This window comes from Mirounga leonina, unplaced genomic scaffold (genome assembly GCF_011800145.1).
Source record: "Mirounga leonina isolate KUSES-001 unplaced genomic scaffold, KU_Mleo_1.0 Mir_151, whole genome shotgun sequence".
Lineage (NCBI taxonomy): Eukaryota > Metazoa > Chordata > Mammalia > Carnivora > Phocidae > Mirounga > Mirounga leonina.
Window position 1 is genome coordinate 60,069,769 of NW_023270377.1, and position 18,465 is coordinate 60,088,233.

The 18,465-nt window shown below is 41.1% G+C and overlaps 1 protein-coding gene and 1 pseudogene across 1 annotated transcript in view; one reads left to right on the forward strand and one right to left on the reverse strand.

Moving 5' to 3' along the window:
- The first annotated feature begins 419 nt into the window (after positions 1-419).
- On the forward strand, positions 420-7,232 carry LOC118012680 (annotated as a pseudogene).
- Positions 7,233-7,274: 42 nt separating this feature from the next.
- GAD1 (glutamate decarboxylase 1) overlaps positions 7,275-18,465 on the reverse strand; it is a 40,674-nt gene continuing 29,483 nt past the window's right edge. The window contains exons 12-17 of the mRNA XM_035006639.1: positions 18,128-18,192; positions 14,501-14,579; positions 13,243-13,392; positions 10,810-10,917; positions 8,599-8,688; positions 7,275-7,808 (exon numbers count right to left, since the gene is read on the reverse strand). Of these exons, the coding sequence (XP_034862530.1) occupies positions 7,635-7,808; positions 8,599-8,688; positions 10,810-10,917; positions 13,243-13,392; positions 14,501-14,579; positions 18,128-18,192 (666 nt within the window). The 3' untranslated portion in view covers positions 7,275-7,634. The remainder of the gene's footprint in view (positions 7,809-8,598; positions 8,689-10,809; positions 10,918-13,242; positions 13,393-14,500; positions 14,580-18,127; positions 18,193-18,465) is intronic.

The window sequence follows — 18,465 nt, forward strand, 5'->3', positions numbered from 1 at the left end:
AAAAAAGAAGATAGCAGGAAGGGAAAAATGAAGGGGGGGGAAATCAGAGGGAGAGATGAACCATGAGAGACTATGGACTCTGAGAAACAAACTGAGGGTTCTAGAGGGGAGGGGGTGGGCAGATGGGTTAGCCTGGTAATGGGTATTAAAGAGGGCACGTTCTGCATGGAGCACTGGGTGTTATACGCAAACAATGAATCATGGAACACTACATCAAAAACTAATGATGTAATGTATGGTGATTAACATAATAAAAAAAAGGAAGAGGTTATTATGGACACCTTTATGCCAATAAATCTGAAAACTTAAAAATATGTAAAAATTCCTAGAGAATGTAACTTGCAAAAACGGACTCAAAAAGACAGGGAGGTCATTTCCAGGTGGGGCAGGACAGAGTGGCCAATGGCCTGTAGAGCAACATGTCTAAGTTTTAATGTGACTGCTGTGACACATTCCTCACCCATGACTCTCCATCTGTGAGGAAGACACACTGCAATGGTAGGAAACAGAAAGAGAATGTGAAAAACTATCAGAAATGGATGGAAGAGCAGGCTCAGAGCACGATCAACAAAACAACCGCAGCATTTCAACAAGTAAAGATACCTCCTACTCCATTCTCTTCTCCTCCTCCTGCAGGGGCAATGATCCCACCTCCCCCCAGTCTCCCAGGTCCTCCTCTCCCTGGTAGGATGCCAGCACCCCATATGGGGGCCCTCCCATGATGCCAATGATGGGTCCTCCTCCTTCTGGGATGATGCCAGTGAGACCTGCTCCTGGAATGAGGCTGCCTATGGGAGGTCACATGCCAATGATAAGACCTCCCACCCGTACCATGATGGTGCCCACTTTGGTAGTGGGACCAAAAAAAAAAAAAAGCAATTTGTGAAATATGAAAATAAAATTGTCAACTCATTTAGTTAAAAAAAAGGCATGGAAAACAAATTGTTTATGAGTAATACTATATTAATTAAACATTTATTTATTGCAGAAACTTAGCAAACTAGGAATAAAAAGAAATTTCTTCATCCCAATAAAGGGGATCTATGAAAAAACCTAAAGGAAACATAAAACTGAATGGTTACTGGTGAAAGCATTCCCTCTAATATCAGGATTAAGGCCAGGGTGCCTGCTACCAACACTTTTTTTCTGCATTGTACTGCATATCTTGACCAGTGCAGCATATCAAGGAAAAGGGGTGGAGGAAGGTATCGGAATCAAAAATGAATAAATAAAGCTGTCATTATCTGTAGATGGTGTATTTCTCTATTTGGAAAACACTAAAGAACCAAAATTTTTTGAGTTTTAGCAAGCTTTCTGGATACAGAATCATTACCCTAAAGACAATTACATTTGCATACCTCAGCAACAGTTAGAAAATATAATATTTTAAAAAGATTCATTTATTTATTTTAGAGAGAAAGAGAGCATGCATGAGCAGGAGAGAGAGCAGATGAGGTAGAGAGAGAATCTAAAGCAGACTCTGTGCTGAGCATGGAGCCCGATGTGGGGCTCAGTCTCACAACCCTGAGATCATTACGTGAGCCGAAATCAAGAGTTGGATGCCCAATTGAACTACCCAGGTGCCCCTGGAAAATGTAATTTTTAAAAGATGCCATTTTGGGGTGAACTAGATCAAGAGGATTAAGAATACACTGACGATGGTGAGGACTGAGTAACATATAGAATTATTGAATCATATATAGTACACCTGAAGCTAATATAAGCTAATATAATATTGTATATTATATTGTTATAATTAATTGTTAATTGTACTTCAATAAAAAATGCCATTTAAAATAACAACAATATAGGACACCTAGGAATAGATCTATCAAAAATTGTGCATATCTATTGTAAAACCTTATTGAAAGACATTGAAGATGACCTAGTTAAGTGGAGATACGTACTATGATTATGATTACTATATCCAATATTGAAAATATGCTGATGCTCTTCAAACTGATCCACAGATTCAATAAAATTCCAATAGGATTTTTTTGTGGAAGTTGATGAATTGATTCTAAAATTATATGGAAATTTATATGGAAGAGTAAGGGCTAATAATAGCTCTCACTCTTGAAGAAGAACCAAATACCAAAAAAATCAATTCAAGACAAATAGAGACTTAAATGTGAAAGGAATAAAACCATAAAACTTAGAAGCCAATATATAGAGGAAAATATCTTTATGACTTTAGGGTAGGGAAGAATTTATTAAGACACAGAAAAAAGCAGAAAATGTAAAGATAAATAACTGATGAAGTCCACTACATTAAATTTAAGAACTTATGTTTTCAAAGAAGACCATTAAACAGATGAAAATTTAACCTCCAAATTAGGAGAAGATTTGCCAAACGTATAATCAGAAAGAATTAGTACTTGCAATGTATAAAGAACTTCTAAATATCATAAGAAAAAGACAAACAACTCAATTGAAAGTTGGACAAAGGGCATGATTTAGGCATTTCATAGAAGAGAGAACACAAATGGTTCATAAAAGTATGAAAAGATGCCTCATTTTCAATCAGGGTAAGACAAATTAAAACCACAATGAGATATTATTTCATACTCACTAGACTGGCAAAATTATTAAGCCAAGTGATGGTGAGGTCATGGAACAACGTGCTGCTGGTTAATGTGCAACTTGGTATGACCGCTCTGCTTTTACTCAGTGAAGTTCAACAACATGACCCAGCGATTTCACTTCTAGATATAAACCTTAGAAAAATATGTTTTTTACACGTGCACCAGCCAGCAAGTAGAAGAATGCTCATAGCAACACTGGTCTTAAAGGCAGGAAACTGGAAAAAAATTAATATATCCACCCCCTATAAATGGATAAACCAACTGAAGTATGTTCATGCAATGGAATAGCTGTAAAAAATGAATGAATTCTGGCTGGAACCATCATCAAAGGTAAATCTCAAAAACATGAGGCCACCACATAAGGCTGTGATTGCAGGCTGTGGCAATGGGTTCAGTAGGCACTGCAGTCTATTCTATGCTCCATGTGCCAAGCTGTACACACTGGCACAGGGGTGCCTGTCCCTGAAAGGAAGGGTGTCTTTTTAATTTTTTTAACTGCACAAAGACCCTCTATAGGTTAGCTCTGGTCCCACAAAATCATAAGGTTGAATAGAAAGACAAATCAGAGAAGTACATATATTCTGTATTATTGTATTTCTATGAAGTGTGAAACCAGGTAAAACTAAACAATAATGATTCATATATATGTGGTAAAACTATATAGAAAAACAAGAGAGTGATTAACACAAAATTCAGAATAGTTGGTTATTTCTTGGGAAAGGGGAAGCATCCAGTTAGGAAGGGTTCATGATGGGTTAGACAGCTCTAAGATAGATAATATTCTATTTCTTTGGCTGAGTAGTGGGTACTCGCGTATCATGTTGTCATTCTTTATCCTTTACACGCCTGTTTTTTTTTTTAAAAAAAACCTCCTATATATTCCACATAATGATTTTAAATAAAAGGCACTCCACCCAAGAGTACTTACTGCCTGAGGAGAAGGGCTCCCAACAAAAGGTTTGGACAGGGTAGCTTGCCAAGGGGCCCAGAGCTGAGGGTCTGAGTCCTAAGTAAGCCACAGGAGGGGAGACGCTGACTGCCTCATGTGTAATGAGGCGGGAGGACCTCAATGGGATGCGTCAAAAGTGCTTCATGAAAAAGCAAAACCACAGCAAGATGGGGCACCTGGGTGGCTCAGTCGTTGGGCATCTGCCTTTGGCTCAGGTCATGGTCCCAGGGTCCTGGGATCGAGCCCCGCATAGGGCTCCCTGCCCTGTGGGGAGCCTGCTTCTCCCTCTCCCACTCCCCCCATTTGTGTTCCCTCTCTTGCTGTCTCTCTCTCTGTCAAATAAATAAATCTTAAAAAAAAAAAACCACACAGCAAGATATGACTATTAGAATGAAAACATATGTCCATATAAAAACTTGTACACACTTGTACACAAAGGTTCATAGTAGTATTATTTACAATAACCCAAAAATGGAAACAACCCCAATGTCCATTAATTGATGAATGGGTAAATAAAATGTAGTATATCTCCAAGTGGAATATTATTCAGCAATAAAGGGAATGAGGTATTGATAAATGCTACAGCATGGATGAACCTTGAAAACATGCTCAGTGAAAGAAGCCAGTCACAAAAGACCACAGATTGTGTGATTTCATTTATATGAAGTGTCTAGAAAAGGCAGATCTGTAGACAGAAAGTAAATGAGTGGTTTCCAGGGGCTAGAGGGAGTGTTTGTGTGAGAATGAAGAGAGACTGCTAATAGGTATAAGGTTTCTTTGTAGGATGATAAAAATGTTCTAAAATTGATTGTGGTAATGGATATACATCTCTGTGAATATACTACAAACCAGGGAGCTGTACACTTTAAATGGGTGAATTATGTGGTCATGTAAATTATATCTCAATAAAACTATAACTAAAAAAAAGAAAGGCTAAACTTTTTTAAAAATTGGTAATACCAACTATCAGTGAGAATACAGAGAAATTGGAAAATTTGTACATTGCTGTGAGACTGCAAAATGGTAGAGCCGCCTTGGAAAACAGGATAGCAGTTTCTTGTAAAGTTAAACACACTCTATACCGTATGATCTAGCAATTCTATACCTAGGTATTTACCCAGGTTAAATGAAAACCTATGTTCACACAAGTCTGCATACCAACATTTATAGCGACTTAATTTTAATTGCTCCAAAGTGCAAACAAGCCACATTTCCCTCTGTGAGGAAATGGATAAACACACTGGTACATCCATACACATGGAACACTATGCAGTAATAAAAGGAACTAACAACTGATGCAGACAACAGCAAGGATGAATTTCAAATGCATTGTGTTAAGTGAAATAAACCAGACTCAAAAGGCTGCATGTTATATGATTCCATTTACATGATGGGAAAGGCAAAACTCTAGGGACAGAAAACAAACCAGAAGTTGCCAGGAATTAGAGACTAGGAGAGGTGCTACATATAAGGGGACAGGGGGACATTTATTGGTGTGATGCACTGTTCTAGATCTTGATTGTGGTGGTGGTTACAGGACTGTAATGGGTTCATTAGAACTCACAGAATACTATACACAGTATACTATAAAGAATGAATTTTATTGTATCTTAGATTTTACCTTAATAAAAGAAAAATCCCCACCAACCCCCCCGTCCAAATGGTACCATGAGAAAAAAAATCTCATGGACCAGAGGCCCTGATGCTAGATGAGAATTTATCAGCTACCTAAAATTGTGCTTTTTTTACTTTAACCCCTCTGCCTCTCGGGGAAATGCAGTAGCTAGGGAGCAGAGATGAGCTAAAAGAGTAAAAAAAAAAAAGAAGCTGACCTTGTCCCACCACCAGCCTGTCTCCCCCTACCACTATAGGATGGCAGCCTAAAACAGTGCCGGACCAAGGGAGGGGAGAAACTCTCTGTTGTATAAAAACTTGAAGTCTTCCCTTGTTACATTGAGCTGGACATTTGATTGCTAAAATGAAACTGTTCTTGTAACTGAGAGGCCAGAAAAGCTATGGGATTGACCTGAATTCAAACAGGGGCATGGGGAAAGAATCATACCACGGAGGGGACTGGAAGGAACAGTGGCAGAAAGAATAAAGTGACTTTATGATCATCTCCCTGGGAACCTGGTCTTACTTCAACAGTTAATCATGCGGTCAGTATGCTAATTACAGAGGACTCTTTTCCAATCCCTCCACATGCTGAATAGAGAGCTCCTTGTATTCCAAATGAGTGAAATAGTATTATTATAGCTTAACAGAATGTAGAAAGCGGGACCTATTTCCTGATGATCCAGCACCAAGACATATTTCCTGAAAAAGTGAATCAGGCCCACTGTTCAAGCATGAGCAGCAACAAGGCATGATTCCGTGATCGTAGAGGTAGTCAGATACCACAGACGCCAAATGCTGTAAGATCCCCATTAGAAGGAAAATTTGTCTACCACGCACATCACTGTAATCCCGGTGCCTAGAACAGTGCCATGCCTGCGACAGAAGAAGAAAACAGGTTTTGAATGGCTGCATGAATGGAACTCCAAGATGCAAGTAGGAAAATGAGAAACAGGGATGGCTTTTCTTTCTCTGGGCTTGAATTGCAAATTTTATTTAATTGCAATCGGAATGATTTTACAGATCGGGTTTGGGCACCTATGACAGTGCGTTGAGTCCCAACTTAAGAAGGGTAGTGAGCATCACCTAAAGGCAGCTGGTGGAAAGGGGCTGGGCTGGGCCCTGATCTGTAACCATCACTGGAAAGCTCTGTGTATGAAACACAAACTAGAAGAAAATTTTGTTCAAATTCTCCATGGAGAATATTTTTATTTATTTATATTCGTCTTGCATACTCTAAAATGCACAGTGTGAATTTCCTTTCCTCAAAAACAGTTGTGAGCCTGGTCAATTTATGGGAGCTCTTCAGAAGGTCTTCGGAAACGTTGCCTTAGGTTTGAGCTAAGCGAGTCACAGAGATTGGTCATGAACTACTACAAAATTACAGGAGATCTAGTTATTATCCAACAGTTACTAGAAAAGCATTGAGAACACCAGACATATAGCCAGACAGAGAGGGTAATAGAAGAGCAGATGCTATTTAAGTCATGGGATTTCCATACAGATGATTCTATGTACAGTATCAGAATTCTCTTACAGACAGTAAACTTATGCTTTGATCATTATTTTAAGGGCACTCTAATATAAATACAAGTCTCACTAATTTTAATCTTTTTTCTTTGGCTCACAAATGCACGAAAATACCATAAACAATTTCCCGAACTTACTGCATTAATATATAAATAAGATACATTACAAATGGGAAGAAAATACAAGACGCCTCTTTAGCATGGTAAATCTCTGAATATAAATAAGCAATTATTTCATTTACCTACAATTTAAACAGTTGTCATTTACCTACAATTTAAACAGTCATTGAAATCATTACATGTGTTCTTCCCCTACCCCCCAAAGGTCAGACAACAGAAATATACACAATCTACACAAATTAGTCCCCCAAAATACAACAACAACACACCTGTAACAATGACTCTGCTATGATTTTCCCCTAACAGGATACTAATGGAGAGGGTGTGACTCTTGTCACCTAGTGGTACTTCGTTTCATCTGTCATCACCTCAGGTAGGAGAAACACTGACAACGAGGTCAACTCTCGCCAACAGGATGTCCCTTGGTCCCTATGACACAACATCTTGAAAAACATCTTTCCTGGGATTGTTGGGCAAGCTGGTTTGCAGCATGTTTGGCCCCTCAGTAACTGCTGAAGGTAAAGTTAATTCTCTTGGAGTGGGAGACATGCTGTGATCTATCACCAAGCCACACTCACGATGATACATACATATACATATAGAGAGAGACGTATATATAACTGTACATATATACTGTGTTCCTATTGGGCAACTTTTTAAAAAGAACATTATTTCCTACTAACTATAACAAGCTTAAGTAAGGTTTAAACAGTATTCTTTGAGATATTATATTTCCCCTCAATGAAATAGCCTATGTGGTTTAGCCATTTATAGAGGTTGTTCTAGAGTGCCAGAAGGAAAAGGAATTCCCATAAACTCATGGTCTGTGGAGGGCAATTACAGATCCTGGCCCAGTCTTTCTATCTCCTCAATGAGGAAGTCAATATCAGACTGCGTAGCGGCTGGGTTCGAGATGACCATCCGGAAAAAGTTGGCCTTGTCCCCCTGAGGCTGGTAGCCAACCATGGTCGTGCCAGACTCCATCATCAGCGCTTTGATTTTGGGGGCCACCTTGTGATGGAAAACAAAACAAAACTCAAGACCAACATTAACACCACTCTCTTCTGAACAATGCAACCCATTTCTTAGTTGGAAAAAAGAGCCATTTGCTTTTTACCATCTGTATCCATACTGGCACGAAGGCAAATACTTTATACCTGAGTTTCTTCAGGGGTTAATGTCCAATGACTGAGACTACCCAATCATAAATTCCCTCAGAAACTACTGTGTGACTGAATTTTGAAAGTCAGTCATAGAACAGTGCTAAAATAAAAAACAAAAACAAAAAACTCTTATAGGCTGCAACACAAATTAAGGCTTCTGAATAATCCAGAACCCAGGATCTTGTCTGGCACATAGAGCTGTGCTCAATGAATATTTGTTAGATGAATGAAATATTATATAAATTCAATGCTAATACCAACAACTACAAATAATAAACTGGATATAGAAATCAACAACTAGAATGAATCAGCGTTAGAGTGGACTTGAACTTAATAAAAGACATTTTAATAGACAGAATTTAATATGGACGTTCCTAGGAATATGTATATCATTCAACTGTCCTGCATACAGCAACACCAACCTAAAACAGGGATGTGTCCTTTAGAGGTTCCCCCTGTATCTGAATCACAGCAAAGGGACAACCCAGATTCAAAAAGAATATAACAAGATGGCTGCCTACCACCCCAAGTCTTTATTTTTTATTTTTCCTCCATTAGAAGGACACATTAAAGTGTGGATGTTCTGACCGGTTAGAGTAATTGCATAGGGTTAGATGAGACAAGGAGAGATTCCATACCCTGTGTAGTTTTTCCCGTCGTTCAGGGCTATCCGGAATGCCCCTGAGGCTTTGTGGAATATACCAGAAACAGACATTTGTATGCTCAGGCTGCAGAGATTTTCACAAACAAACAAACCAGAAAATTATGAGAACTTGAAAGAAAGTTATTCCCAAACCCCTATGTGCCCTTGGTGGAAGGCTCTCAGACCAAAAAAAATTTTTTTTTCATAAAGGTCTTCAAGTCCATCTTGAAGGCAATGTTACTTCTATACTAGGAAGAACAATGCCTCATTTATCTAGTCATATCTAGCAAGAGAGCTGCTTCCTATAACCAATTTTCTAGATGACCAAAGGTTACCACCTTTTTTTTTAAAAAAAAGATTTTATTTATTTTTTGACAGAGAGAGACAGCGGGAGAGGGAACACAAGCAGAGGGAGTGGGAGAGGGAGAAGCAGACTTCCCGCTGAGCAGGGAGCCCGATGCGGGGCTCGATCCCAGGATCCTGGGATCATGACCTGAGCCGAAGGCAGACACTCAACCGACTGAGCCACCCAGGTGCCCCACCACCTTTTTTTTTTTTTTTTTTTTTTTATTTATCTATCTTAGAGTGTGTGTTTGTGCGTGGATGAGTGGGGATAGGGGCACAGAGGGAGGAAGAAGGACAAGCAGACTCTGCGCTGAGTGCAGAGCCAGATGCAGGACTCACACTCACAACCCTGAGACCATGACCTGATCTCACAACCACAAGACCATGATCTGAACCGAAATCAAGAGTTAGCTGCCTAACTGACTGAGCCACCCAGGCACCCCATTCATGATCTCAAAGTTACCACCTTTAAACATTGAAATGTTAAAAAATTATTACATTTGGGTAGTTTTTAAAAAGAATATTATCCATCTTGCCATTTTGTAGTACCTCATATATAGAAGAGGCTCAGCACAGTTTATCTGAATACTGAATATATTATGAATTTATTATATTGATACTGAATCTTGATGACTCAGGGATTATTATAATGGACACTAATACCATGTCTAAACCATAAGATAGGTCTCACTGAGGTGCCTAGAACTCTTTAGTGTCTCTGCTCTAAAACCTCCTATCCTTTTCCAGTTCTTCTGTATTCTTGCCATAATTTTTCAATTTCCTTCCACACTGCTGTTTATCACTCTGCCTGCCTCTACCTGGCTTGAGATATCACATTTGTCTCTAAACTGCTAGAATATTCAAAATAGTGTAAATACTCCAAGTGCAGTCCCATAGGTGAAATGCATGAGCACTGTGTCATTAAGTTGAACTGCTCAGGGCTTTTTCTTCCTCATTGGGTGACCCTCCAGCACGTTCCTAATAGTTTAGACTGCCTGTTAAATAGACTAAGTTGAATGTAGGTGGTGTTACACTGGTTTATACTAGCTCCCATTCTAACTTTCTTTATCCAGCTGTGAACTCCATTAAGTCAGACACAGTGTCTGTTTTGGTTACTACTATATAACCTAGTTCATGGCATGGGATCTAGCACATAGCAAGCATTCAGTCAATACTAGTATGACAAGTAGCTTATCGTGGGCAATGTGGATATGAACTCAGGGCAGAAACAAAAAAAATTTTTTTAAGAGAGAGGGGGTGTGGGGGAGGGGAAGGGCAGAGGGAGAGGGAGAGAAAGAATCTTAAGCAGGCTCCATGCCCAGCGCGTGAGCCTGATGCACAGCTTACACTCACAATCCTGAGATCATGACCTGAGCTGAAATCAAGAGTAGGATGCGTAACCAACAAAGCCACCCGGGTGCCTCAGAGCAGAAACAATTTTATCTTGCTCTCCTCATAATGAATCTATGTAAAGTAGAACTTCATTTTAGAACCAGTCTTGGGAGACAACGTTATACCCATCCTATAAACTTCTTGGAACTGAGAAATACTTTATCATGGAGGTTCAACACAATAATAAGACATACGTAGGAAAGATAAAGGATTCAAACATGCCAAGTAAAGAGCTCTTCTCTGCAAAGGGCTGGCCAAGAGCTGTACCATTTTAGAAAAGGCAAAGGGCAAAAGTCATCCCAATGCTATCAAAAGAGAAGTTCATAGACACAGAGGGAAATAAATGAAGAGTACATAAAAATAAAAATTCAGAAGCAGCTTCTGGCAATGTGGGAAAATATGGCTTCAGGAGCATCCCTCATTAGATTTTCTGGAAATGCTGTATATCTAGTCCATGATGACAACTTACCTCCCCATCAAAAACCATCTCAAATTCTTCTCTGTTTTTAATCTTGGCATAGAGGTATTCAGCCAGTTCCAAGCATTTGTTGATCTGATTTTCAAATCCCACTGTGCCCTGGTTTAGAAAAAGAAAAGTCATGTTGGTTGGTGATGGGTTGCATTTTCCTGCAATGAGCAATTGAGAAAGCTATGCTGACCTTGTCTATTGGAGTTACACATAAGAGTATTCTTGGAGATGGTTAGGAAGAGCTACCTAATTAAATGAGTACAGTTTCTTCACAGCACCGAAAACAATAAAAGGAAGCACATCTACTCTCTTTGGAAGGTACTCTAGCTCTGGGCAGTTAGTCTCAATAGGACTTTTAGCTTCCTTCTAGTTACTCACAGCCGGGACCTGAAGCCTATTGTTAGTTTGCTTTAGGATAGTGCTCCTCAAAGTGTAGCTGTCCACAAACTGTAACTGGCGCATGCAAATGTGAGAACAGAAATGAGATTAAGCAGTAAGAAATTTTAATAGCATTTTGACAGAGTAATTTTATGTCTACTGACTCTAGTTTTAAAAATTGATGTTTAAACTTTATATAGTTTTTTCATTTTTCCAGCAATTCATCATCATTTATTGTATTGGTCCATGATAGGTTAAACAACAACAACAACTGGTTCTTCACCACAGAGTTTGTGAAATACTACTTTAGAACCCACCTCCCCAACCGTAAGTCCTAGCCAAGCATGTCCCCATACTCCCTGGCAGGCTACCTTGCACAGAACACAGTATCATCTCTTTTCGGTGCCAGGCAGGCAGGCAGGTGGGGAAGCCATTGGTTTGAGTACATGCCCTGAGATGGCAGTAGTAGCTCTAGCTATTGACAAACTGGCTGAGCTCAAGTTTCAAAGGCCAGCATGGCTGATTAATAACAGTGGCATGGGGGTTGTTGAATGGGTCAGTGTTAGCAAGGTGAGCAGATGCACAAGGCTGGCTTGTGGCTTGTTAATGGACTTGGGCAGAATCCAACACAGGCAAAGCATGAGCCTCCCCAAGTAGTCACTGCTGAGTGTGATACCTTGGCCAGTCCACTTTCTTATTTTTTTTTTCCTTTTGAAAGATTTTATTTATTTATTTGTCAGGCAGAGAGAGAGAGAAAGAGAGAGAGAGGAGAGCACACGTATACAAGCAGGGGGAGCGGCAGGCAGGGGGAGAAGCAGACTCCCCGCTGAGCAGGGAAACCAATGCAGGGCTCGATCCCAGGACCCTGGGATCATGACCTAAGCTGAAGGCAGATGCTCAACCAACTGAGCCACGCAGGCGTCCCTTGGCCAGTCCACTTTCCACTTGAGAAAGAAGCCCGCACTGGGGTCCCACCTCAGCAACCAATTCACTATGCGCCAAACTCCTGGCAGATGGTTCAAGAGGTTATTGTTAGGCAAAATGAAGACATAAATTACTGATGTAGGCCACATGGTCATTATATTTCTAAATGATAGGGCTCTTTCTCTTGTTGCAATTCATGGCTATTTATATGCTTAAAATACCTATGATTACTTTGTGGTAGAAATCAGACTATTTCTATATTAAGACAAAATGACTTAATGAAGAAGAAAACTAATAATCCATCAAATCCTTCCTACAGAAAAAACATTTGATTAGATGTTTTGCTGGAAAACTTTGTTATTTTGGTATTAGTAGATACAATCTTAAATGTGGAAATTATTAAAATTACTCTACAGTAGGTAAATAAAAACAATGGTTGCATAATAAAGCTGTGAAATCAAAATTGCCTTAGTTGATTGCATACTTTTGAAACAAATAGTCGAAATGGCAATCCTCTCCCTCACCCATATTTAGGGGGAGATTCCAATAGTTTGCTTTTTTTTTTTTTTTAGACACAGAAATGCAATCCGAAAGGTTGATGAATGCAGTTGCAGCATGCCTTAGTCTAGCAGTAGGATTTCTCAGAATAAAGTATGCAGTTTTCCAGAATAGCATATAAAGTACAAATAACGGGAAAGCCATTATTTAATAGAACTAAAAACTGTCGCATATCTCCCATGATTTGAAGACTCATAAAGAAATTCAGGGTTCTGCATAGAATAATGCAGTAATTTTATCTCTCTTTCTCTACATCTGCACTAAATAATTTCAGCATCCCTAAGGATTATGGAGAAAGTCCTTACCTTGGCAAAATTTTTAGTTGTTACAAGAGAAAGTTACAAGAAAACTCCATGTTAATTCAAATTGAGGAGACTGAATGGAAGGAGGGAGATTCTGACATAAGGGATAAAGTGATCTCATTTGCAAACAAAGAAAATACAGTTAGCTCAATTATCTAGATATTGATTACACACATATTAAATTATCTGTGATATATCTTTGCCTCTCTTTTGCCAGCCAGCCTCTGCAAATTGCATTTCTGCTCTATGTCCTGAGTTCTCTCCTTTGTACCTTTGCTTTCCACATCAGCCAGAACTTGAAAATGTCCACGTGGCGGCCACACTGGATCGCCTTGTCCCCGGTGTCATAGGAGACATCATACTGCTTGTCTGGCTGGAAAAGGTATCCGGCACACATCTGGTTGCATCCTTGGAGTATACCCTATCATGAAAATCAAGACAAGCTTGCATCTGTATTCGTCGGTCAGAGATGTGAATGGCTTTGAAACAGGGCTGGTGGGAAGGAGGGACTTGGGATCGCATGCAACCTTTCTTCTAATGTCTTCATAAGACCTTGCATTTGTTCTGATATCTTTTTCGAAAACCACCCTTGGAAAAACTTCTGCCCCTTTCTCTCTGACACTCTGACCAGAAAATGATTTTTTAGTCTCAAATGCTTACAAGAAGGGACCCACCGTCCCCTCTAGGGAGCATTTGGGGTGTTTCGGGTTGTTTCCAAGACTGGGAAGTTCTATGGCATTCAGTGGACAAGGGTTGGGGATATAAACTCCCTGCAGTGGATGGAACAGTCTCATGCTGTGAAGAATTTCCCTCGCCCAAAGTGCCCCCCTCCCCAAGTCTTCTAGACTTTTCCAGGATCTCCTGTAATGTTAACAGACACTCTATTAGGAAAGTAGTAAAGGGCTTGGGCAGGTTCTGGCTCCTACACGCTGGAGACAGATTTTTGGAATGCCTCAGTGTACACACATTTTATTGGAGCAACAATGCTTTTGAAAGCAGGGTCCTATTATTAGACACTTAAAGAACTAACTTGTTTACAGAAGCTTTTTAGTCAACATTCCTTATTGTCCTAAGTTGACATTTGCAGTTGTTGTTCTGCCTAATTTACTTCAGCTCTTGGGACCACACACGCATGCTAAGAATTTGTAGTATGTTTAGGGAGCACTTTTTGTGTTCACTGAGGTGAGGGTTGGTGGCTCACCCAATGGTGCTCACTTTTGCTTGTACAAACAGGAAGGAATGAGCAATGAAATAACGTCCTTACAGTTTCCGTCACTTAAAAGGCCCTGAGCACCGAACAGTAGGAAGGGCAGTAGAGGGCAAGAGCCAAGAGGAGGCACGAGCTGGCTGGAGGTTCAGAGACAAGGGCAGGAAAGAACTGCAATGGTAGTTTCAATGGGGCTGTCAATCTTGCGTGTTTGTCAAGTACAGGAAACCAAATCCAAAACAGAACGAAAACACGCTTTTCTCCTCTTGTGCCTCGTAAAGGACACTCAGGCTGCCAGCTCATCTTTGGAGGAGGTACAGACCTTTTCCTTGACAAGAATGGCAGAGCACTGCAACAGCACGCCCATCATCTTGTGAGGGTTCCAGGTGACTGAGTTGGCCCTGAAAGAAGCACATGATGCACTCTGAGGAGAAGGTGCAGGAGTCAGCGAGAGGCAACTGTCCTCTTGAGGAAAACGCCGCCTGTTGCAACTGGAGTCGGTATATACGTTTTCGATGCCTACTCCCCCAGATTGGCTAATCAAACAGTAAACAAATATTTTGCAGGCAGTCTCAGGGTCCTACGCTGCAGACTGCCTCTTCTAAATAACCGCTATTAATAATAGCTAACATTCATGAAGAGCGTTTATTATGTGTCCTATTGTTCTGAGAGCTTTACAGGCATTATATCAGTATGGTATGGTGGTTGGGAACTCAGGCTTTGGAGCCGGACTGTCCAAGCCTGAATCCTGGCTTTGACATTGGCGAGTTTGGGCAAGTAAGCTAACTCCTCTGTGCCTCAGTGTTCCCATCAGTAAAATGGGGCGGGGGGGAATAGTGTCTCCCTCCCAGAAGTTCATAAAGGATAAATGAGTAGACACATACAAAACGCTAATAACCACTCCTGGAATATCTAATTCTCACAACAACCCTATGATGTAGGGTTTTACATGGAGAAACCGAGGCATGAAAGGGTTAAATGCATCACCCAAAGTCAAACAGCCGGGCAGTGCCAGAGCCAAGATTCAAGTCCAGAGAGTCGGACTGCAGAGCCAGCGCTCATAACCCTTCCACCAGCCTGCCTCCCTCTTGGCAGCGGACCCTGGCTTCCCTCTGCCTTCCTGTCCTTATTTATCAAATGGGCTGGCGATGAGGAAGCATGAAGAGTGACACCTAAAAGCAGGGATCACTTGGATAACTCTAGATTTTGACTCCTTAGCAGCATTGCTGAAGTGCCAAATGAGCAGGATCTTGCCAGTGTAGGTTGCAATGATGGCTGAACAAGCAGGGTTTCCTAGCAACCACATCAGTCGTTCAGACACAATAAAACGGTTGAGGAGCACGCTGGCTAAGCCATTCCAGAGACAACTAAGTCAAGTGCCTGATGACTAAAACGGGGTAACTTGCTTCAGTGGTTTACAGACTCCTTCCCAATGGCCTGGCCTACAGCCTGGCCCCACTTTCATACCTGTGAAGGATATTTTCCCCAGATACAGCTCTGAATTATACTGCCTCTGTTCTCCCTAGAGCTAAATCCTTGCTGTGAACTTCATCTTGGTGAGGTCCTCTAGATGGAGAAGTAAGCCTGAAGTACTTTTCGCCTTTGCACATAGTACGATAACCTTTGTGAAAGAGACCTGTGAAGAATTCTTTAAAAAGGTGACTAAATGTTTATCACAGTAAAAATCATCAGTGTCGGGCCATATTTAAAAGGTAGTGGATTTAATCAATTTTCTCATAGCTATCATTCACTGAGTCATTAAAATTTTTTTTAAATATTTTTTAAAAGATTTTATTTATTTATCTGAGAGAGAGAATGAGAGAGAGCGCGCGTGCACAAGAGTGGGGAGCGGGAGAGGGAGAAGCAGACTCCCCGCTGAGCAGGGAGCCCAATGCGGGACTCGATCCCGGGACTCCAGGATCATGACCTGAGCCGAAGGCAGTTGCTTAACCAACTGAGCCACCCAGGTGCCCTAAAATTTTTTATTTAGATCTCATAAAATGTCTTAAATGGTTTTTTGAATGTCTTAGAGGTCGGAAGTAAATGGTTCTTTGCTGTTCCAAGTATAAAGTAACAAGACATGATATGGATTCAATTTCTTTTAGAAGACGTATGTGCTTTAAAATGTTAGAAAGATCTCTGCACAATGTTTCAGGTTTTCCTGGACTCAAAGATGGAAAATGGAAATTGCCTGAGAAATCTAAAGTTGAGTTTGACTGGCTCATCTACATTTAGTATATTATCCTCCAAGTCACAGGGTCGTATAATTATGCTTCAAAGAGTCCGTCCTACTCACCTTGACCCTGGCCTTCCAAAACTGAAGGGAAGAGGCACAGTAGAGGTAACTGAAACTCAAGCCAGAGTCCTTGCTGTGAGAGAAGCCACTGGTGGGTTTTCCCTGCTCCCAGCCCACCTCTCCACTTCACTCTGCTCTTACCTCTTCTACTTTGCTCCAGCCACACTGGCCTCTTTGATGGTCCTCCAATTTGCCAAGAACAGTCCTACCCCAGGGCCTTCATACTTGCCCTTCCACCACCTGGAATACTCTTTTATGTATCCTTGCTTCCTGTCTCCCTTTATCCCAGTATCCACTGCAATGTCACATCCTCAGGAAGGCCTCTGACTACCCTGTCTCAAATGGCATGCCTTTGTCCTTACTACCCTCCTTTATTTTTCTTTACTATGAGGCAGACTGAATATCTCCTTGTTTATGAACAGCTAGCTCACTGGATGGTAAGCTTCAGGAAGGTAAATCTCTTAGTTGATAACACCTTCTAGATACTGCCTTATTTTTCCTACGTGTACCAGATACACATTTTTTTTTAGAAAAGTGCCATAGATGGCTAGACTGAAGGCAGGTAACTGAGTATTCGCATCCATGCCTGCCTGGCTCATGACAGGTGCTCAGTAATATTTGCTTAATGAATAAATGAATCGAAGTGAGCTCGTTTTGGATCAAATCTTTGGAGTCAGGTTAAAATCATGTTTGGTTTATGACTACATTCTCTCTGATCAGAAGCTTCTGTTCCTGACACGAAATGTGCCAGGTTAGCAAGTGAACACAAGAAATGGTTCTAATTCTAGCTGGTGGGGTAGGGACCTGGTTCTCCTAGGTCAAGGTAGGGGTGTCCTGGCAGCAATGAATGACTTGGGAAAAGCCCAGATGGGTTTCGATGCCTCAGTGCTCCTCTGGGTAATCTTCTTTGCCTCTTCAGCCCCTGTAGGTGACAGGAGAGGGGACTGCCATTTGCAATGGGTGCAAGATCCAAACATGCCAAAGGCTTTGACCGCCAACCAAATAAACTCAGTGATTGAGAAGAACAGGGAACAAAGGGGGGGCTTCAGTTTGGGAGCTTGTGCAGAAATGGCTCTGATACTGGGCCAGAAAAAATAAAAAGTAGAATGGGTTAGGGGAAAAAAATCATATTTAGCTTAGAACCACCCACTGAACTTAAATGGCAAGCAAGAAAATAAATTAGTTAGATCAACTGATCAACTGAGTTAGATCAACTACATTAGTTAGAACTACCCCACTCTCAGCAGTAAATTTAATGAGAGAGAAGAGTGGACTGAATCCGGGCCCCTTTCTGTGCCCTTGGCAAACTCTCCCTTAGCCTCTAGATCCCTGCACTGCTTACTTTCTCTTCTCTACCAGCTGGCCACCTAGCAATCACGTCTGTCGTGCTTACCACATTGTGTTGTCACTGTTTACTTATCTTTCTCTCTTTCTAAATGGTGAACTCACTGAGGACTTGTTTGACTGGGAATCATTTTTGATTTCCCAGGGCCTAGCATACAATAATTGCTCAGTAAATGCCTACTGAACTAAGGTGGACCTAGTCCGATGGAAGTAAGATGTTGGGAATCAGGGTGGGGAACATCAGCGGACGGGGTGGCCCAGCACGTCTGATGGCCTGGATGAAAGGCGGCCCTGAGTTCAGGCCCTTACCTTTCTATGCCACTGAGTTTGTGGCGATGCTTCCTGGACATGAGCAGCCCGCCGCCCCAGGCAGCCTGTGAGGACAGAGACAGGGGAGGGAGGGGGAGCAGTGACATTTAAGACTCACAAACCAATCACTCCACACCTCTAGTAAAATATGAAAGAGAACGTAAATGGTGAAAAGCATGAGTTTGTTTGACAAAAGGAACCCACAACTGATTGTTCAACCAGTGGCAGTTGTAATTATTTATCATCTGTCACTTCTTCGTCAAAAGTTCCTCCAGGTTAACCGCAGAGGGGCTGTGCGAATGATACAGATAAATCGGGTCTGAGCCTGGGGTGCCAAG